Source organism: Anomaloglossus baeobatrachus, chromosome 1 (assembly GCF_048569485.1).
Source record: "Anomaloglossus baeobatrachus isolate aAnoBae1 chromosome 1, aAnoBae1.hap1, whole genome shotgun sequence".
Lineage (NCBI taxonomy): Eukaryota > Metazoa > Chordata > Amphibia > Anura > Aromobatidae > Anomaloglossus > Anomaloglossus baeobatrachus.
The window spans coordinates 801429222-801451964 of NC_134353.1; the positions used below are offsets into that span (position 1 = coordinate 801429222).

The 22743-nt window shown below is 43.0% G+C and overlaps 1 protein-coding gene across 2 annotated transcripts in view; it reads right to left on the minus strand.

Moving 5' to 3' along the window:
* Positions 1 to 22743, minus strand: part of SLC25A46 (solute carrier family 25 member 46) — a 52834-nt gene that overhangs the window by 27295 nt on the left and 2796 nt on the right. The window contains exons 2-3 of one of the 2 annotated variants that reach the window (XM_075325019.1): positions 10061 to 10103; positions 5530 to 5587 (exon numbers count right to left, since the gene is read on the minus strand). In XM_075325019.1, the coding sequence (XP_075181134.1) occupies positions 5530 to 5587; positions 10061 to 10103 (101 nt within the window). The remainder of the gene's footprint in view (positions 1 to 5529; positions 5588 to 10060; positions 10104 to 22743) is intronic. The other variant, XM_075325020.1, reaches the window with a different exon arrangement.

The window sequence follows — 22743 nt, forward strand, 5'->3', positions numbered from 1 at the left end:
TTTACAGTACGGTCTTGATGCCCACGTATTGAGCAGCATGTATCAGCTGAAGGTGCACTGTAGACTGGTGACGGGTCCTCTTTAAATATAGTGAATAATTGTAATATGAAAAACGATAAAGTTCCACCAGTAATCATTACTCTCATACTCTCAGGCTGTTGCCCTGTAGAGTTGATTGCCAAAATACGCAAAAGTATATTAGCCCTACAATGTGTTTGTCCTTATTGTGTATTTATCATGTGTCCCATGACTACATTTTCCCTGTTGATCTTTTTCAGAAAACTAGCTAACAAAGAAAAAAAATTAAATGAAAGAGGGGTCAATTCTCCCTTTTGAAGCGATATTAGATCAGACAGTATGGAATATAACTGGCACAATGCGTAGGAGACAGGCATTGTAAATCCCAGCTTCAATTGACACATTGATAAGGATAGACCAGTCTAGGCATGAACCCCTTGTATCGAGTAAAAAAAAATATCCTTAAACAGAGGAGCGGTGTCTATAATGTCCAGCTGTAAATACAGAGCAAGGAATGCTCTACCACGCCATACAATGGAATGGAAAAATTGTTGAAATTGTGCAAATTCTCAAGTATATATTGCCCACTGCCAAGTACATCCGGAATTAATGATGTTTGTTTGTAATTGATTGACAGTCAAGCCCAGCACATTTTTTTCCTTGTACATTCAGATTAGATTCAGACGATAATGAATATCGTAGAGACGCTGGATACTAGGATAGAGTCACTTCATAGCCCAGCTTCATAAAAATATTTCTACATGTAGCAACAGCAAGTAACGTCATAAGTTCTGGAGAACACTCAGGTTGCGAAGATATGACAGTAAATATAAGAACAAAACATTTTTTACTATTTAAAGGGGTTCCTTAAAGAAAAATAGGAATCCGGCTACTAAACATGCAAAATCTTCTCTTATTAAGATCCAATACAGTGCATCACAGTGAACGCATGAGTGACCTGATCAACGCGTTTCAAGTGCGTTAAGTATCCTTACTCATGATGCACAATTACTAAGGGTGCTAAACGCACTTGAAATGCATCACTCGGGTCAGTTCTGCGTTCACTATTGTAATTTAATAAAAGAAGATTTTGCATATTTAAAGAGCTGGATTCTTATTTTTCTTCATTGGATCATGCTGGCTATGACTGAAGCCGAATCCTGTGCTCCATGGCGAAGAGGGACGGTTAATGTGGTAAGCTGGACTTTATATATAAAATTTAAAGGGGTTACCTGGTTTTTAAAGGGAATTTCTCAATAGTATCAAACCTAAAAAGTCATCTAGGAAGCTGAAAAAAATGAGCCCTTGATATCTGCAATATGTTGTCTTCTTCCAGAGAAATACTTGTATTTTGTAATATGTAAATGAGATATTCAGATTTATTGTCCAAACAGATATCCCTGAGAATCTGCCTCCAGAGCTCATTATAAATTAAATGGGGCTTTACCAGTGTGAGACAAGTAACGACAAACAATCTGCTCTCCTGATTTTCGTGTCTCAAACTGGTAATGCCCCCTTCCATTTAGAATTGGCTCTGGAGGCAGAGTCTCAGGGAGATCTCTGGACGGCCCATAGATCTTAACAATTCATTTACATATTAAGAAAAACAAGAATTTCTCATGATTTTCACAGACCCATAGATAGACTTGTACGGAAGAATTATCTGTAGCACTGGAGGAATAAAATGGGGCAGGTCTGTGATTCATTTATGGACATATGGTCCGCAAAAAACCCCCACACCCCCAGAGACAATGATGTGTACCTGTTCTATCCATAAAAACCATGGGTAAAACATGTAAGTGAAAAACAGTCCTATATGAGGCCAAAGACTGGGTTCACAAAGGCATATTTCATGGTCTGGATACTAAGAAAGGGGAATGAGGACACCACAGGGAAATGACCAGAATCCCTCCAGGTAACATGCCAAGAAGCAAAGTGAGAAAAAAAAAACAAGAGGAAAGGTGGTATGCAATAATCTGAGATCACTTGTATAATATCAAAAAGCACACATTTTTATTGTAAATCCATGATTAAAGAAAGCAAAAAAACACTAAGGCACACAACTAAAAACAAACTCCAAAAAACCCCAAACCCACTCCAACCAGTGTAAGAAATATCCAGGGGTTACATATAATAAAGACATGACCCCTGATCCAAACTCCAATAGTACAAGTCAAAATTTGTGCTTTTTGATATACCGGTGATCCCAGATTATTGCACACTATCTTTTCTCTTGTTTTTTCTCATTATGGTCCAGATACGGACTACAATGCATGGACTGACTGTAGGTCAGGCACATATGAGGCTGTAAGTTTGCATTAGGAGACCCATGGTCATCCTGGGCATCACGGTCTATATACAGACTGTGAAACACTCCTAGCTCTGCTTAGTAGGCATGTAGCCATGGCGTTTACTAAATCTCTGACGGGCATTGCAACCCATCATCAACCCACAATCATATTGCAAAGCATAGATGGGGAGACAAAAGGGAGCCACTTCCTTCTACCTAATGCCCCAGGCGCTATTGACGAAGGCTTCTACAGTGGCATGCAAAAGCATAGGGTGGATCAATCATGCTTTAGGGTTGTGTTGCAGCCAACAGCATGGGGAACATTTCACGAGTAGAGTGAAGTATGGTTTCACTGAAATTTCAACCAATTCTTGATGCAAACATAATACCATCTGTAAAAAAGCTGAAATTGAAAAAGAGGACGACTTCTATAAATGGGTAATGATCCTAAACACATGTCAAAATCCACAATAGACCCCTCAAAAGGTGCAAGCTGAAGGTTATACAATGGCCCTCACAGTCCCCTGATCTGAATATCACTGAAATTCTGTGGCTACTTCAAAAGAGCAGTGCATGCAAGACGACCAATGAATCTTACAGAACTGGAAGACTTTTCCAAAGAAGAATGGATGAAAAGCCCTCAAACAATAATTGAAAGACTCTTGGCTGGCTACAAAAAGCGTTGGAAGCTGTGATACTTGCCAAGGGGGGTGCTACTAGGTATCAAGCATGCAGGGTACTCAAACTTTTGCATCGGCCTACTTTTCTTATTTTTGTTAATTTTAAAGTTTAAAATGTGAATTTTTTTTTCTTGCCTTAAATACAAAACAAAATGTATCATCTTTAACTTTATGCCCTTTAGAGATCATTTCATCTTCAACTTGCTTAACTGTTCACAATAAAAGTAATTTTAAAAAGGGCTGCCCAAACTTTTACATGCCATTGTATATGGTAAAAGATGTAACCGGTCTGTAGGATGTTCCCTGTGACTGTTGGTTTATAGTGCCATATATAAATATAACACTGGACTCTCAATGGGCAAGAATGAATAAAGATATAACTCTTTCTCAATGCTAATAGATTTTTAATACAGAAGGCAAGATAGCAACAATTGAAAGACATGTGACACTTGCGACAATAACGTTTCGGTCTTCCAGGACCTTGATCACATTAATCGCTGGGAAAAATGAAAAACACAGAGATCAGTATACACATCAATTTGTACAAACACTACATAGAAAATACATTTTGTCATTATATACATATTTACATGGCAAGTCCTTCGCATAAGGGGATATAGATAATCACAATATTTACAGTAAAAGGCACAAGGTTATCAACAGCACGGAAGAAATTGAAAATTATAAGAGAGAAGAGTAGGGAGAGTGGGAGGAGTAGAGTAGGAAGAGAATGGTAGTCTCACCTAAATTACTATGGAGAAAAAAGAGAGATCTTCACTTTTTCCTTGATAAGGAATCACCCCCTTATGTAGAACTATATTAATATGGCTTTAGTCAATGCGGTGACCTTGTCTCCACCAGACTGACCTCATTTCCATAGTTCCATATTGCTTGGTCTTAATAGAGGCAAAAACATAACCATATATTAACTTTAACATTTCATGTTAACTAAACTATGACTTCTTACATTAGGACGAACGTCTTTATACATATGCCTATGAGTAAGGAGGCTAATGTCAATCATTAAAGAAACCCCAAAAAAAACACTTTTCTTCATAGTAATTTAGGTGAGACTACCATTCTCTTCCTACTCTACTCCTCCCACTCTCCCCACTCTTCTCTCTTATAATTTTCAATTTCTTCCGTGCTGTTGATAATCTTGTGCCTTTTACTGTAAATATGGTGATTATCTATATCCCCTTATGCAAAGGACTTACCATGTAAATATGTATATAAATCACAAAATGTATTTTCTATGTAGTGTTTGTACAAATTGATGTGTATACTGATCTCTGTGTTTTTCATTTTTCCCAGCGATTAATGTAATCAAGGTCCTGGAGGACCGAAACGTTATTGTCGCAAGTGTCACATGTCTTTCAATTGTTGCTATCTTGCCTTCTGTATTAAAAATCTATTAGCATTGAGAAAAAGAGTTATATCTTTATTCATTCTTGCCCATTGAGAGTGCAGTGTTATATTTATATATGATTTTTCAGGGATTTTTGATCCTCTTACACTAGCACCTCCCCCATTCTTCTAATTCTAAGTGTGTGCACACTATTTTCTTATTTTTGGTTTATAGTACCAGGCAGAGGAAACAGCAGCATATTGTGGCTCACAGTTTTCAGCCTTCTTTCACAAGGTCTACGCAATTACAGGTTTGAGGAGGAAGACAACAGTTTCTATTCTGCCCTTTCACAAGTAGCTTCAGGCATTCCCCAAGGCTGTGTCTGATCTTGGATCAAACCCACTGCAATTTTCCTTGTTAATTTCTACCTTCACTTCATGATGGTTGAATCATCGACAGAGAGAGACCAGTATAGACATTAACGTTATAAGTAACCTTGAATAGATTGCCAACAGTGCCAAAGATATCACTAGTACTGACTACTGTACCTTGCCAAGTATGATCTCCTGCTGATATGACAACGAGAAGCAGCCAAAATTCAGAGTTTTTAGATTCTTTCATACTTTATTTTAAAGAATGAGTAATAAGCAGATTTGATCTGGGTTCCTGTAGTAACCTGCACGGCGTCTACAGTGAATAACAGCCAAGATTACAGCTATGTTGCTGGAATTCCTGAGAGCCAAAGGCTGGGTCTGTGCAAATGAGACTTGCCAATACTCACCTCCTGCTGCTCAAGCCTTGCCCAGTTTGTTGACATGGCTGCAGCCAATCACTGGGTTAGGGGGTCTCATGCCGCTTCCGCCTGTTGCTTGTCATAAAATTAATCTGTTTTTCTTGTATATGAAAAAAACAAAAAACACCTGTCTGAATGAGACCTGGCAATCAAATTATTTTAGTTTAAGATCCCTCCTCAAAATGCTTTCAGCTTGTTTCTCGATGGCTTTGTATGAATTACAAATGAAATTAAAAAGTGGAAAAAGATTTTCAATTTTTAAATTTTATTCTTTTTGGTATGATTATTTTAACAACAAAATCCTGGCATTGTAATAGGGGTGTGCAGACGTTTTATATTCACTGTGTCTCTAACCATGTGCCTAAGTGTATGAAAAGAGAAATAAAAAAAAAAAAGTTACCTGACATTGCCGGCGCAGGACAATACAGGGGTGAGCCAATACATTTTCTGTAAAGAGACTTTAACAAAGAAAAATATAGGATTATTTAATAAGCTAACAAGCCATCAGGAATTAACACAAAAAATGTTCAGAATTCGGCCTAAAGGTACCTTCACACATAACGACTTACCTGCGATCCCGAAAACGATGCGACCTGATAGGGATCGCAGGTAAGTCGCTGGGAGGTCGCAGGTGAGATGTCACACAGTCAGACCTTACCAGCGATGCAGAACAATACAGATCGCAGTAGCGACCTGTATAACGATCTCAGCAGTCACTGTGACCCTGTCACACAGTGTCAAAAACAGCGATGTGTCCTGCCCAGCAGGACATCGCCTTTGAAGAAAATGGCCTGGACCATTCTGCAACGACTAGAGATCTCACAGCAGGGGCCTGATCGCTGGTAAGTGTCACACATAACGAGATCGCTAACGGGATCGCTACTGCGTCACCAAAACGGTGACTCAGCTGCGATCTCGCTAGCGATCTCGTTATGTGTGACAGTACCTTTAGACACACGGCATGAAAATCGGAGCGAGTGAAATGCGATAAAACATTGCATTCCACTTGGACCAATATTAGCCTGTGTCAGCACACATGAGCGATTATTTTCTCAGCCCTAATCTGACCGAGAAAACAATCGTGGCATGCTGCGACTAATGCGTTTGTTTTCTTTCACACCCATTCAAGTCTATGGGGCGAGAGGGGGAAGAAAAAAAAAAAAAAAAAAATTAACTGCACTTGCATTACACCAGTGTACCACAAGTGCAGGGCGAGAATGGCAATAGCCGGCTACGGAGGAGAGAGGGAGAGAAATCCCTCCCCTCCACAGCTCCAGCCCTACCCTCCGCAGTGCCGGCCCGCCCCCCCGCAGCTGAGCACCGATCGCATGATTGGACCTCAGTCGCAGTGACACTCAGCTCCCGCTGTGATGCCAGCATGAGCAGAGTGTCATGCGAGATTCGCATTAGTACCCAGTGTGGCCCCGGCCTTAAGTAGACTCATTCTTAAAGACAAAAGAAGATAACAGCTTAAATAAAAAGGTTGTCCCATTAATATTACATTTCTCTATGAGATCGCACAAAAAAAAACATTTCATACGCTAGACTTTTTCTCATTTTAAAGATCCTTTTTGCAGATGCAATATTGGTGTTGCAGTGTCACTCTAGGGCCTGCTGCTATTCTTTGATTGACATTGTTATCAGCTAAACTGCCAAACCGCGGCAGCCCACCTTTTACTTCCGCCCAACCGCAGCAGCTCCCCCCCTCCACTTCCGCCCAACAGGAACACATGCAAAAGGGGCGGCACGGTGGCTCAGTGGTTAGCACTGCAGTCTTGCAGCGCTGGGGTCCTGGGTTCAAATCCCACCAAGGACACTATCTGCAAGGAGTTTGTATGTTCTCCCCGTGTTTGCGTGGGTTTCCTCCGGGTACTCCGGTTTCCTCCCACACTCCAAAGACATACAGATAGGGACTCTAGATTGTGAGCCCCAATGGGGACAGTGTTGCCAATGTATGTAAAGTGCTATGGAATTAATAGCGCTATATAAATGAATAAAATTATTATTATTATTATTATTATTATTAAAAGAATGTGGTCTAACCAAGATAATGAGCAATTGTGACCACTGCAGTGGATGCCATAACAATTACCGTTTGTAACAGATATGACTCCAGTTTAAAATTTGTTATTCTTTGTGTGATCTAATGAAGAAATGTAGGTGAATATTAGGACAAACCCTTTACAAAAGGCCTGTCAGTTCCTATGACATCTATTTTATGAAATACTTGCATTCCTCATGAAATAACGTTTCTAGTGGATCTTTATTTTTTAGAATTCTATCTTCTGCTGTCCCTTTGTTACTTCACCTAGACATTTATGAATAAACTGATCATTTCTAAGTGATGGGTGTGTCACTACACAATCTAACATCCTCTAATCTTTGCTAACAGAATCAGTGTCGGTCACACCTCGTGCTTATCTCCATCAGCAGCACCGGTGGTATACACCTTTGTGCCCCTCGACACATATCCTATTCAAGTCCCTGCTGCAGCAAGATTTGTCAGAGCTGGGCATATATGGAGCAGAACGCCAAAAGTTGCAACATTTTAGTGCATATGCACACACATTATGTGACTTTACAAGGCTTTTTATGATAGAATATTGGTGTAAAAGCTTTCCTGTATCGGGGCCAAAGTGTTATAAAAAGATCCAGAATTGTAATATTAAAAGGAATAAAAGTATGTACTAAAGTCGATGTCAGGAAAGGTTACATCCCATTTAAAGATTGGGGTTAAAGGGAACCTATCATCTAATAACACTTAATATAAGCTTAATCTCCAAGATAATAGTGCTATGAGGGTGTCTAGCTGTTGTACTGAAAGTGCAGCACCCAGAAAAATTAACTTATTCTTCATCATGGCTTTCAGTTATACAGGAATCCGTCAGAGCTTCAGTCATTGCTCCCACCACTGTGTATACGTAGTTTGACAGGCAGCCGGCTCTACACTGATACACTACTTAGCCGGCTGTCTGGGAACATGCCTGAGTACTTAAAGCGGCCAATCTCTGTGTACTGAGTGGTGACTGTGGCTACACTTGCATGCCGGCATGACTGAAAGCTGGGAGCTCCCAGGAGAAATAAAGTTAATTTTCTTTCAGGCACCTTTACAATGTTATTTACCTGCACATTAACCCTAGATATGCAGGTGGATCGCATTATCGGATATGACAGGTTTCCTTTAAGTAGTACAAATATATTTACATTTATCTGTATTTATATCCTTTGTATGGATTAGGGTTATTCCAGTCTCTAAAAATCATCACTATCTAAAAGATAGGTTATAGGTGTTTTGATTGTTGTCTAATCCCCATTGATCACAGAATAAAGCCACTTAAAGAACAAACCACCAGAATTTTGCTATATGAAGTAAAGGCAGTGCCATACTGGCACTAAGATGCTGAATCCAGGCATACCTGTTATATAAAAGTCGGCTGCTCGGTTGATGAAATATCTGTAAATCAAAGTTTCAGAAATGCCCTGCACTTTGACGTGTGCATCGGGGACGGCCCTTTGAGGGTCGGGTCCTTGGCAATTATTCCTTCTATGGCCTCCTCCCCCCTTTTTATTTGAATATCACGCTGCGCCACCATTACTGTTGTTTGTGGCGAATGCATATTGCCCCAGTAATTCTGTATTCATTAAAATGGCGCCGGGGTCTGCGCAAAGGTGTACTGCGATCTCTGGCACCATTTTATTGAAGACACTGCGGTGACGTCTATGAGAGGCATCGGCACGTGCAGAGATGTAAAAAAATAAATAATCTGAGCACGCACTGATGCCTCAGTCTTCCCCGCACTGTCTTCAATAAAATCGTGTGGTACACGCATGTGTGGGCATGGCAGAATTTTAATGAAGACAGTTACTGTGGCAAGGCGCATGCGCCGCCAACAACAGCAATGGTGGTATGGTGCGATATTCAAATAAAGAAAAAGGGGTAAACCAGGAGGACGCCGGAAGAGGAATAAACACCAAGGATTCAACCCACAAAGGCCCGCCCATGTTGCACACGTCAATCAAAGTGTAGGGCATTTCTGCAACTTTGAGTAAAGATATTTCACCAACCAAACATCAGATTTTTCTATAAACAGGTATGCCTGCATTCAGCAGCTGTCTGGCACCGCCTTTAGTTAATATTGCAAAATCCTAGTGTTTGGTCCTCTAAGTCGCCAGATCTTCCCTGATTTTTGGTTGAATAGTATGACCGGTTGGGCCTTGCTAAGGCTGCTTACACAAATCCGGTTTTTGCAGTGTGGCTCAATCTGGCTCAAAGACCTATGCAACGGATGTGGCGAAAAAAACTGATCCGTTGCATACTTTTTTCCATGCGGCCCAGCCGTTTGTCGGATGCGGCTTGATACGGAGCATGTGCAGTTCAAAAAAAAAAAAAAAATCGCATCACAGGACACCGCATCCGGCGTCCATAGGCTTGCATTGTAAATCGCGCCGCATTGCGCCGGATACGGCGCGACGCGTTTTTTTCGCCGCATAAAAAACGTGCCAGGCAACGTTCCATCCAGCCGCCGCATGGGCTAAATATGCCGCATCCGGCAAAAAATGGACGCAACGCAAGGCCATGCGGCACAATACGGCGCTAATGCAAGTCTATGCAGAAAAAAACGCAACCGGCGGCAAAAAAAAAAAAAAAGGTTGCGTTTTTTCTGCATAGCGCCGTATTGTGCCGCTCAGCAAAAACTGGATATGTGAAAGCAGCCTAATCCATTCAAACTCCCACAGATAATGACAAGCGCAGCAGGGCACCTCCTCCGAGCTGCAGTCTTTTGGGCAAGGGGGAATATGAAACACAAATTTTCCATTCTGGAGCAGTGTGCCCTCAATAACATTTGTCAAGAGAATAGACAGGAATAGTCCTTTAAAACTACTACACATAAAAATTGTTAGAAGCCATGAAAAGTCCCAAACATATTTACCTTGCAAGTCCTATGCCAAATCCAGCAAACCGACTGAGCTGTTCTGAAAGAAAAACAAGAACATGAGAAATATACAACCTGTTTATTAGTAAAGGTTTCCCTTTACTACAGAAGTCGCCTGCCAATATATATGCGTTTGCTGCAATCTTAAATCAGAGGGGTCACATCACGTTAAATTCAGGTTCCAGGATCCCACTGATGTCCACTTGTCATAGTTTATGTATGCTTAGATGCCATTTTAGTTATTACAAGTTCTCATCTATCCACAGGGGGGGGGTCTGATAGATGAAACCCCCTCTGATCACTCAGAAGGCTGAGTGCGTATTCCTGTGAGTACATAACTGTTAGAACTAGAGTTGAGTTTAAAAGGGAAACTGCCAAGTCCCCAACCCCGCCCTCAGCCACCACCACATGCCTAGTGCTGTAGGACCTGATTTTGGAAAACCGTAATCTATCACATTATGGTGGCAGTTAGTGACAATGGGTTTACCAACATCTATAGAAGTTACAGAAATCCTACATAGTGACAACATTTAAAATGTGACTAAGGCCACCATAAAAAGAAAAATCTGATCTCAGAATACAGAGTGAACTTAGCACTCTGATCACTGGGATGAGCGTGTGCCCCTTATTAGTGCCTGTAGTAACGAATCTTACACACAGAATCTACTGGGCTTTTATTTTGGGCAGTCTAAAGCATCCCCCCGCCTCAGTCATCTCAGACCACTCTTGCATACACAGGGGCAGTCACTCGGCCGAGCACGCCTCGGTTCTCTATTGAGACCGCCACTACCGTACTCTTCTGGTGGCGACTTATCTCTTGGGAGAAAAGGATCAAGGGTTCAAAATCATAAGAGTTGAATTCTTGACTTCCCCCATAATCACGTTGGGGCTCTCATACACATTAGGTCAGCTGAACTGTTGATATCGGCGTGTTTGACAAATATTAGTCTCATGTGTATGGGGGGCCTTATAGCCATGTCCACATGGGAGTTTGAAAAAAAAAAAAAGAAGCAGATCCTGATCCAAAAACTCTCCCAACTAAGAACTGTCCAATCAAAAGCTGGTGAAAAAAAGTTTCAGGAATAGAAAAACTGTACGAGTATGGTATGGTATGTGTGCATGGAGCTTTTATGTAGGGTTTTCTGACCAGAAACGGAGGAGAACCTCCAACAGTTTGAAGAGGATTTGGAGTTTCCTGCTTTAGCTTTGATGTTTGGGAAATCGCTATAACCTAAATGCCCAAATCCCATTTTGGAGGTGCCCTTGGTTAGCGCCCACTACTTTACTTATCTCGGGTCAGCCAACATGTGCACATATCAAGGCGGCAAGGTTTTACTGGAGAATACATGAAAGGCCAGCTCAATACCAATAAAAAGTTTATTACATCCAACACTTTCACTTATAAAGTGTGTAACAAGGTCAGCAACTCCACTCATTTCACCTTTAACGCCTAGAAAAAAAAAAATCTTATCAATACTAACACAATTACCTTCTGAACTATGTAGAAATTACATCCAGAGGTTAAAAAATGAAAGATAAATAATCATCTAAATCTTTGACGCAAACACACAAACTCTCAGGACAACTTCACTACGTAGTCACACGCAGAGTCTTAGGAAAGGATATCTTCTGCAGAGATTTCTGCAAACTATTCAGATGTATGGGACAAATGGAGACATTTTTTGCAACAATTCATTATACAGTATATATGTATACAATATACACACACAAATACCGTATTTTTCGCTTTATAAGACGCACTTTTGTTCCTCCAAATTTTGGGGGAAAGTAGGGGGTGTGTCTTATAATCCGAATATACAGGGGGGGGGGTGTATGTGTAAAATATATAATATATAATATGTGTGTATGTATATATGTGTGTGTATATATACACGCACACACTACAGAGTCCAGGGGAGGTGGTGGCAGCTCTTGGGCGGTGCTGGGGGCAGGTGACAGCTGCGAGCGGCAGCGTTTGATCTCCTGCTCCCGCTCATATAATATGAACAGCCGCTGTCCATCTCCGTGGTGCTGAAAGCGCACTACGGCGATGGGCTGGGGGAGCGGCGCATATTTTATCTGCCTGCGCCCTCCTTTCATCGCACATGCCCCCCTTGTGTTAGCTATGGCCCCCGTGCTGTTGCCCATAGTAAAATAAAAAAGCTTTACTTACCTCCAGCGCTGATCTCCCGGTCTCCTGCTGCAGCTGTCTGTGATAAGGCACACAGAGATGATATCACTCTGCCGTGCCGATCACATGATCGGCAGCAAGAACCAGGAAGTGGAGGCAGGAGGCCGGAGCTCAACCCCGAGGAGGGAGTCGCGAGACAGGACAGTGCTGGAGAAGGTAAGGAAAGAGTTTATTTTACTAAAAGCAGCAGCATGTGTGCAGCCACAGGGTGGGGCCGTGTGTGCAGCCACAGGGTGGGGCCGTGTGTGCAGCCACAGGGTGGGGCCGTGTGTGCAGCCACAGGGTGGGGCCGTGTGTGCAGCCACAGGGTGGGGCCGTGTGTGCAGCCACAGGGTGGGGCCGTGTGTGCAGCCACAGGGTGGGGCCGTGTGTGCAGCCACAGGGTGGGGGCCGTGTGCCAGCCATAGGGGACATGTGGCACCACTGGGGGACGTGTGCCAGCACAAGGGGGCTATATTCAATATAAGGTGGCCATATCCAGATTAAGGGGGCTAATTTTAGGATGGGGGACTATGAGGGACATATACCCTATATGATTTGTTAGACGGACACTGGCATAAGACGGACCCAATTAAAAAATTCTCTATTCCTTCACCAAATTTGGGGGTGCGTCTTATAATCAGGTGCGTCTTATAAAGCGAAAAATACGGTACATACTGATGGCCTTAAAGGGAACCCATCATATATAAACATAAAAGATAAGATAAATAAAATGCTATGCCCAGAAGGGAAGGGGTGCCATTTGAATTTTGTAGCGCAGAATTGTCTGGAAGAGATACTGGACGATGTTGCATTTGCCGAGCCCCTGATGTGCCTAAATAATACAACCCCCCAGATGTGACCCCATTTTAAAAACTGTGCCTCACAAGGAATATAGCTAGACGTGAGCTTCTTGAACCCCTAGATGCTTCACAGAATTTTATAACATTGAACATCAGAACCCCCCCCCCCCCCCAGACGATTTTCCGCTGTTCACGCCCTTTCTTCCGAGAGCTGTAATCTTTTTTATTTTTCTGTCAATATTGCAGCTTTTTTGCAGGACGAGTTGTACTTTTACATGACACCATGAGTGTTACCATATAGTGTACTGGAGAACGGCTAAAAAATTCCAAGTGCAGAAAAATTGCAAAAATAGTGCGGAGTTTTTAGGGTATTGTATACACAATACACAGTGTTCACTATATTGTAAAAGTGATGTGTCAGTCAAACAAAAACGTAATTTTGGCGTTTGAAATTTTTCTGTCACTACGCCACTTGATTTCATATTTTGATAGATCGGGCATTTCTGAACGCGGCAATACCAAATAGGTGAATATTTTTTTAACAGTTTAATTTTCAGTGGGCGAATGGGGGAGTGATTTGAACTTTTAGGTTTTAAAAAAAAAAATAAAATTCTCTTTTTCTTAATACTTCCCGTAGGAGACATAAGGGGGCTTTACACGGTGGCGATATCGCTAGCAATTTCTAGCGATAGCGACCGTGTAAGTACCCGCCCCCGTCGCGCATGCGATTGTTTGTGATCGCTGCCGTAGCGAACATTATCGCTACGCAGCGTCACACATACTTACCTGGTCGGCGGCGTCGCTGTGACTGCCGAACAATCCCTCCTTCAAGGGGGAGGGACGTTCGGCATCACAGCGACGTCACCGCAACGTCACTAAGCGGCCGGCCAATCAAAGCAGAGGGGCGGAGATGAGCAGGACGTAACATCCCGCCCACCTCCTTCCTTCCTCATTGCGGCCGGCGGCAGGTAAGGAGATGGTCCTCGCTCATGCGGTGTCACACATAGCGATGTGTGCTGCCGCATGAGCGATAAACCACAACGCTAAACAACCCTTACCGATTTTTGACTTTGGGACGACCTCTCCATGGTGAACGATTTTCACCATTTTTGAGGTCGCCTAAGGTCGCTGGTAAGTATTACACCCTGCAATATCGTTAATGACGCCGGATGCGCGTCACTAACAACTTGACCCCGGCGACCAAACATTAACGATATCGTAGCGTAAGCCCCCTTAAGGATCAGCAGCCTGATCGCTAGTGTTGATCAGTTGAAATGCTGCTCTCCTGTTACGGCTGCTGCTCTGCCAGCTGTAACAGGAAATACGTCATCATAGCAACTGGAGTCATCACATGACCCGATGGCGGTGGGGAAATTTTTCCACCATGGCCATTTAAATCGAGCTTGGTTCTTTATTTTCTGATTTTTTTAAAAATATTTTTTGCTCCATTTTTTCTTCACCTTATAGGGGACATCAGCTATTATTACTCTAATTGCTGGTATATATTGCAATGCACACACAGCGGAGCATCTTCAGTAATCATCTACTCCTACTAAGGTGTAAGGTTATGTTCACACAAGGCTTTTTTGGTAAGTTTTTGCTGCGTTTTTCAGCTGCAGATTTTATGCAAATCCATGCTAATAAAAAGCGGCTTTTTACAGTCCCAGCAAAGTCTATGAGAGTTCTGAAAACACACACAAGGTTTTTTTTTCCTGGCTGTTTTGTCAAATACCTGAGTTTTTGCTCAGGTTTTTAAAGCATGAGCATGTCAATTCTTTGCTGCAGATTTGCTGCGGTTTTTCATTGATACAACCCATTTTGTAGAGAAAAAACAAAAAGCAGCAAATCCGCACCAAATCTACAGCAAAAATGCCACTGAGAACCGAAAGGAAAATGCACCAAAAATGCAGATGACTCAAAAGGAGATTTCCTGCCACAAGATCAGGTTTTGGTCAGGAAAAAAAACTTTCCAAAAAAGCCCTGTGTGAACATAGCCTTAGAAAGTAAAGCGGGCTTTACACGCTGCGACATCGCCCGAGCGATCTCGTTGGGGTCACGGAATTTGTGACGCACATCCGGTCGCTTTAGCGATGTCTTTGCGTGTGACACCTATGAGCGATTTTGAATCTGGGTCCATTCTCAAATATCGCTGATCGGTGTACGAAGTAGTTCGTCGGTCCTGCGGCAGCACACATCGCTATGTGTGTCACCGCATGAACGAGGAACCTCACCTTACCTGCGGCCGCCGGCAATGAGGAAGGAAGGAGGTGGGCGGGATGTTACGTCCCTCCGCTTCTATTGGGCGGCGGTTCAGTGACGCTGCTGTGACGTCGCTGTGATGCTGATTGAACCGCCCCCTTAGAAAGGAGGCGGTTCGCAGGTCACAGCGACGTCGGTAGGCAGGTAAGTAGTGTGACGGGTCCACGCGATGTTGTGCGGCACGGGCAGCGATTTGCCCGTGTCGCACAACCGATGGGGGGCGGGTACTCACGCTAGCGATATCTGTCACGATATCGCAGCGTGTAAAGCGGCCTTTAGATACAGGAAATAGTTTGTGCCGGGTACTATGGGAACATATAACAATTACCCAAGTGTGAAATCCTCAAAGTAAATGTTGTTGTATCGGTTTACCAATGGTGTATGACCTGTCATGATTAATAGTAATGTATGACTTTCCTCTGTAAATTCTACTGTTATGCTGTAATTAAGTTTTTCATGTCTATTTTCTGCTGCTGTGATGCTGTAATTTCCCTTGGGATCAATAACGTGTATAGTATTATTTGATCACCATTGCCACGATGTACATTTATTTCAATTTGCGCGAACACCTTCCTGATAATGACATGTGTATGTCAAATGTCGTGAAGGGATAACTCTTAAAGGGAACCTGTCAGGTGCAATATGTACCCAGAACCACGAGCAGTTCTGGGTGTATATTACTGTTCCCTGCCTAACAGTCCCTGTATACACTAGAATAGATAAAAGTGATCTGCTGAGCCGGCTGTCAGTCAGTGCCGAGGTGTGGTTACAGATGCTACTCACTATGTGATGACTAAAACTGCCTAAATGCACCTCTAACAGGAATCCTGAGGCTAACGGGGAATAAAGAACATTTCCTGACGGTAGTGGGGCTCTCAGGGTGGCGGCCGGAAGTGGTGGTGCCCGGCATTCAGTTTCAGCGTTCTCTGTGGACACAAGTATGCGCATCACTGCTGGTAACGCTGCATTGAATAGCATGTTATCCCGCCCTTGTGGGTGTGCCATCATGCTAAGAGGGCGGACTACTCGGGGGAATAACGCCCTTGGGACTAGTCTCCACGCTTATTAGTATAAGATAAAAGATCTTTAGAAATACTTTCTATAAAGATCTCTATCTATACTAGTGTATGCAGGGACGGTTAGGCAGGGATTAGCAATATGCACCCAGAACTGCTCGTGGCCCTTAGTGCACACTGCACCTGACAGGTTCCGTTTAAGTTATGGAGTTAATAGAGTTCTGACACTGTGCGGCCGCTGCATTGAGAGCCCCACTACTGGCAGGAAATGTTCTTTATTCCCCCTGGTAGCCTGAGGTTTCCTGTTATAAGAGGTGCATTCAGGGGAGTTTTAGTCATTGTACAGTGAGCAGCAACTGTAACCACACCTCGGTACTGACTGACAGCCGGCTCAGCATTGCACCAGAAGAGAAGACAGCCAGTCCTCATCGCTGTTACGGTTGCCGCTAACTATGCACAGAGTGGTGACTGAAATCAGACGTAACGCACTCCTATATCTGAAAGCCCGAGGCTACTGGGAGCACCCCCACTCCCAGTAGCGGCCACATGGCGTCAGAACACTATTTTCAACATCTGCAGGGTAATACTTTTTTTTTTTTAACATGACAGATGCCCTTTAACACTAGAAGACCCAGAGAGGGGTCATTTAACATTTCTACCACTGGAACCCTATGGAGCTCGAAATTTCTGGGATTTCTAGTGTTAAAAGAGAAGGTGAAAAGTGGGCAGTTTTTGCACTTATTTTGTTTCCGCTACTGCCCTAAATATGTTGTCTTTTGATGTGGGGTGTTTTGTATAGTGATGATTAGTGACGATCGAGTACTATCATGCTCGGTACTCGCAACTTGTGATGAGCACTGTCATGCCTGGTACTTGTAAAAAGCAGTTGATGCTCGAATGGGCACAACTCAAGTACCTGAGTATAATGGAAGTCAATGGGAAACAAGCATTTTTCCGGAAGATTTCCCGAAAAAGGCTCGAGTTTCCCATTGACTTCCATTATACTCGGGTGCTCAAGTCTCACCCATGCAAGCATCCAACTGCTGGTTCTGAGTACCGAGCACGATACTACCCTCTCATCACTATTCATTACGAGTACAGAGCACCTGAGCATGGTAGTTACTAGTTACTGTGCCTTGCGAAAGTATTGGGGCCCCTTGAATTTTTCAACCTTTTCCCAAATTTCAGGCTTCAAACATAAAGATAAAAAAAAAATAATATTATGGTGAAGAATCAACAAGTGGGACACAATTGTGAAGTTGAGCGAAATTTATTGCTTATTTTAAACTTTTATAAAAAATAAATAACTGAACATTGGGGCGTGCAATATTATTCGTCCCCTGTAAGTTAATACTTTGTAGCGCCACCTTTTTCTGCGATTACAGTTGCAAGTCGCTTGGGGTATGTGTCTATCAGTTTTGCACATCGAGAGACTGAAATTCTTGCCCATTCTTCCTTTGCAAACAGCTGGAGCTGAGTGAGGTTGGATGGAGAGCGTTTGTGAACAGCAGTTTTCAGCTCTTTCCACAGATTCTCGATTGGATTCAGGTCTGGACTGTGACTTGGCCATTCTAACACCTGGATACGTTTATTTGTGAACCATTCAATTGTAGATTTTGCTTTATGATTGGGATCATTGTCTTGTTGAAAGACAAATCTCCATCCCAGTCTCAGGTCTTTTGCAGACTCCAACAGGTTTTCTTCAAGAATGGTCCTGTATTTGGCTCCATCCATCTTCCCATCAATTTTAACCATCTTCCCTCTCCCTGCTGTAGAACAGCAGGCCCAAACCATGATGCTGCCACCACCATGTTTGACAGTGGGGATTGGTGTGTTCAGGGTGATGAGTGGTGCTGCTTTTATGCCAAACATATCGTTTGGCATTGTGCCCAAAAAGTTTGATTTTGGTTTCATCTGGCCAGAGCACCTTCTTCTACGTTTGGTGTGTCTCCCAAAGTAGCTTGTGGCAAACGTTAAACGACACTTTATGGATATCTTTGAGAAATGGCTTTCTCCTTGCCACTCTTTCATAAAGGCCAGATTTGTGCAGTGTACGACTGATTGTTGTCCTATGGCCAGACTCTCCCACCTCAGCTGTAGATCTCTGCAGTTCATCCAGAGTGATCATGGGCCTCTTGGCTGCATCTGTGATCAGTCTTCTTGTTTGAGATGAAAATTTGGATGGACGGCAGAGTCTTGATAGATTTGCAGTGGTATGATACTTCTTCCATTTCAATATGATCGCTTGCACAGTGCTCCTTGGGATGTTTAAAGTTTTGGAAATCTTTCTGTAACCAAATCCGGCTTTAAAACTTTTCCACAACAGTATCACGGACCTGCCTGTTGTGTTCCTTGGTTTTCATGATGCTATCTGTGCTCTAAACAAAACACAGACTATCACAGAGCAGGTGCATTTATACGGTGACTTGATTACACACAGGTGGCTTATATTTATCATCATCAGTCATTTAGGACAACATTGGATCATTCAGAGATCCTCAATGAACTTCTGGAGTGAGTTTGCTGCACTGAAAGTAAACGGCCCGAATAATATTGCACACCCCAATTTTCAGTTTTTTATTTCTTACAAAAGTTTAAAATAAGCAGTAAATTTTGTTCAACTTCACAATTGTTTCCTACTTGTTGTTGATTCTTCAATATAACATTAAAATTTTTATCTTTATGTTTGAAGCCTATAATGTGGTAAAAGGTTGAAAAATTCAAGGGGGCCGAATACATTTGCAAGGCACTGTACAAGTACAGAGCACCTGAGCATGGTAGTGCTCGCTAATCACTATTCATTACAAGTACTGAGCAGCGGGGCATGGTAGTGCTCGCTCATCACTATTCATTACAAGTACTGAGCACCGGGGCATGGTAGTGCTCGCTCATCACTATTCATTACAAGTACTGAGCACCGGGGCATGGTAGTGCTCGCTCATCACTAGTGATAAATAGTATGGTCTTCCCAAAGGTGCATGATATCTTTAAGTTGTTCTGCATTATTACCCTGCGAGCCATGCCTCCTTGGTAAAGACTATAGAAAATCAGTACTAGATAAAGTGCCCATATTTTTGGAACTGTATAGTGAATTAAAAAAAGAGAATACTCAGAGAAGCTGCAGTAATAAAATAAGAGCAGAATCTGGCCACAAGTCCTGGCTGTGATTACAACTACTGATACCAAACACATAATAGTGAAAGTAGGTGACCTTCACAAGAGAGTATCTGCGCTCCATTGGGCAAATGGGCAGGACATAGGCTAAGCACATAGACCACTGTTAGCCTATGTGCTTGTGCCATTGTGGTGTTTTCACAAAGAAAAAAAAAAAAAAAAAAAGAGGAAAATAGTAAACATAAAACAAATAAATTACAGCATGGGTTATTCTAGTCTCCGCTCTACAAACCAGGCTTGTACATGTAAATAGCGCTGCACACAGACACTCACAGCTACAACTTTCAGGAGTGCCTGCCATATGAACGTTCAGCGCTCTTCTGCACTTAATACTGTGTATCCCCTCATACCACCAACACGGCTCTAACCTGTTAAGACATGGCCTCCACAAGACCTCTAAATGTGTCATGCTGTATCAGGCATGAAGACATTAGCAGAAAATCCTTTTAAAGGGTTGTATGATGAAAAGACGTTGTCACTTATCCCTGGGATAGAAAATAGCCTTGAGATCAGCAGGGGTCCGACCACTAGGGCCCCCACTGATTTACAGAGCGGAGACAGTGTGTATGCTTGACTGCTGCTTCAGTTATTCCCAATGGGAGTGCCAGAAGTAGTAGAGTATAGCGCGATAGGTCAGTCCAGTGGAGCATGAAGGGACTGGGGGATGAGTGTGCGCACTGACACTGCTCTAATGTGGGTTATAGTGGTGCTTCATTTTAGTGAACGGACACCTACTGATCTCAAGTTATTACCTGTCCTTTGGATAGGAAATGAAAAGGTATTCTAGGAAAAATCTGCCAACAGATACATTGTGCCCGATCTAGAAACGGTATGTATCAGACGCGGGCGGTATAATCTCAGCCAGGTATGAGGATTCTGAAGAGCTGTGGAGTTTAGAGCCAGTGAGGACCAAGCAGTAATGCCACGTGCGCACATCTGCGTGACAAATATTCGTTTGGTCACTGCATGTGTGTTTCAAAATGCAGCCAAAAAGCTGCATTTTGGAAATATTTTGAATGCAGAATTCATGCGTTCTGGATGCTGACTCTGCCACAGACAGTGGGAAAAGCTTCCAAAACGCATAAAACAAGTGACGTTGCTTTTTAGAACGCAGCGATTGGTCCAGAAATGTCAGCATGCAAATCGCTGCATTCTAAGACGCAACGTGCGCATGGAATTTGCACAAGTTACATAGACTTTGCTGGGGATGCAGAACGCATGCGTTTACGCTGCACTGCTAGGCACAGCGTAAATGCATGCAATACGCACACGGGCGCACACAGGCTAAGGGAGACAAGTTGGAAAGGTTGGTCACTACCAGCTTCTCCTGATGTGCGTGTATTGGGAGAGACTTGTGCGTGACTTTAAAGAGGTTTTCCAAGAAATGTAATAATATAAACATGTATATAAAAAACCCCCCATAAAATTCGCATTTAAATTTGTTTTTTCAAAATTAACTTATCAGAAAAATATGTTTTATCTAGTGCACTCTGTCCAAATGTTAAAGATGGCAACTGCCATAAATCACAACCCGTTCTGAATTTCAGAGGACTTGGACTAGGACGAGCTGCATAAAGAACATCTGCTGGAGACAGATGTCAGGTCTGAGCAGCGTCCAGTTAGCCAACATCACCTCATATTCAACTCTTCAGTCAACCTGACAGGACAATGGAGTGGACCAACAGAGAGGATATATATTCATATCAGTCAGCCTGAAAGTATTAGTGCGTCTCGCCCGTGCTTCACGCCATACATACTACTGCAGGCCTTCTGACATCTAGGATGGGTGCACACATTTGTGGCAGTTGCCATCTTTGAAATCCTGACACTGCAGAAGATGAAGCATAGCTTTTTGCTAAATAAAGGTATTTAGAAAAATGTTTAAGATTTAAATGTGTATTTATTACATTTCTTGGAGAACCCCTTTAAAGGGATTAAAGATGCAATCTTCAGGAGCACACCGCTTTCCGCCTCTGGGCTTCCTTTTCGCTGAGGGGTGTAGAGAAGGAGAAGCAGTGTGCTGCTGAAAAGCAATAGTTATGGCATGTGACATTGCTGAAAAACTGGTCCAGACGGTGCACTCTGATGCTGCGATCACAGGCAGCTTTGAAGGAGAAGTGCAGCAATCCCAGCAATGTCATTATAATTTACATACTGCATTACAAACATTTGCCCCTTTGCCTAGGAAAACAGCCACCTCTGACGTGACCAATAACGTTAGCAATGAGGACTACACTACAGAATTAAAAATCCATTGTTTCGATAATGAAGACGATTATTTTCAATAAAGAGGTGGGCTCCAATGTTGCTTGTTTTTATAAGAAATCTGCAGTGTTACTCCTTAAAAAAGGATCAGACAACCTCTTTAAAGCTAGTTTCCCACATCCGGCTTTTCGCCAGTTTGCTGGATTCGGCGCATGCCAGTACAGTGTATACAGTACAGTGGCAGCGCTGTAACTTCCGGGTCACATGCTCTGGTCACATGACAGCATGTGGCCGGAGCTTGTCGCGCTGCCACTGTACTGTATACACTGTACTGGCATGCGCCGGAAACGGCAAAAAGCCGGATGTGATAAACTAGCAGCAATCTGTTTGCTAAGATACAAGACTTCATACTACAACACACAGTAATATCAGGTGTACCTAAGGCCCGTTTCACACGTCAGTGAAAAACAGAGACGTTCTTCACTGACGTGTAAAACACGCACATGTCCCTGCGTGTGCTGTGATTCACGGCACACGCGGATTGTCTAAATGCAATCCGGGCTCCATTCTCCGTGATTTCACATAGAGTAACTCACCTGTGCCCGCTCTCCATGGTGCTGAACGCTCCCGCGGTGCAGCATCCAGCCAGCGCTGACCCCCACAGCAGCTGCTTCCGGGTCGGCTGTGTCATGCATCATGAACATGCACAACAGTAATGAGCCGGCTCAGAAGCAGCAGGCAGAACAGGCTGCAGAGAGCGCAGCTGAAGCCGGGTGAGTAAAAATGATTTGTATTTTATATGCACGTGTTTTTCTGGCACGTGTTTCACGGATCACACCACTGCGTGGTCCGTGGGACATCAGTGATGCCAGAAAAAAAATGGACATGTGTCCGTGCGGCAATCATGGACACGCGGGTACGCCGCACGGAGACATGTTCAGTGAAAAATCACTGATGAGTGCGCAGACCCATTCATTATAATGGGTCTGCGTATGTCAGTGATTCTGGTACGTATAAAAAAAAAAAAAAAAAAAAAAAAAGCAAACGTACCAG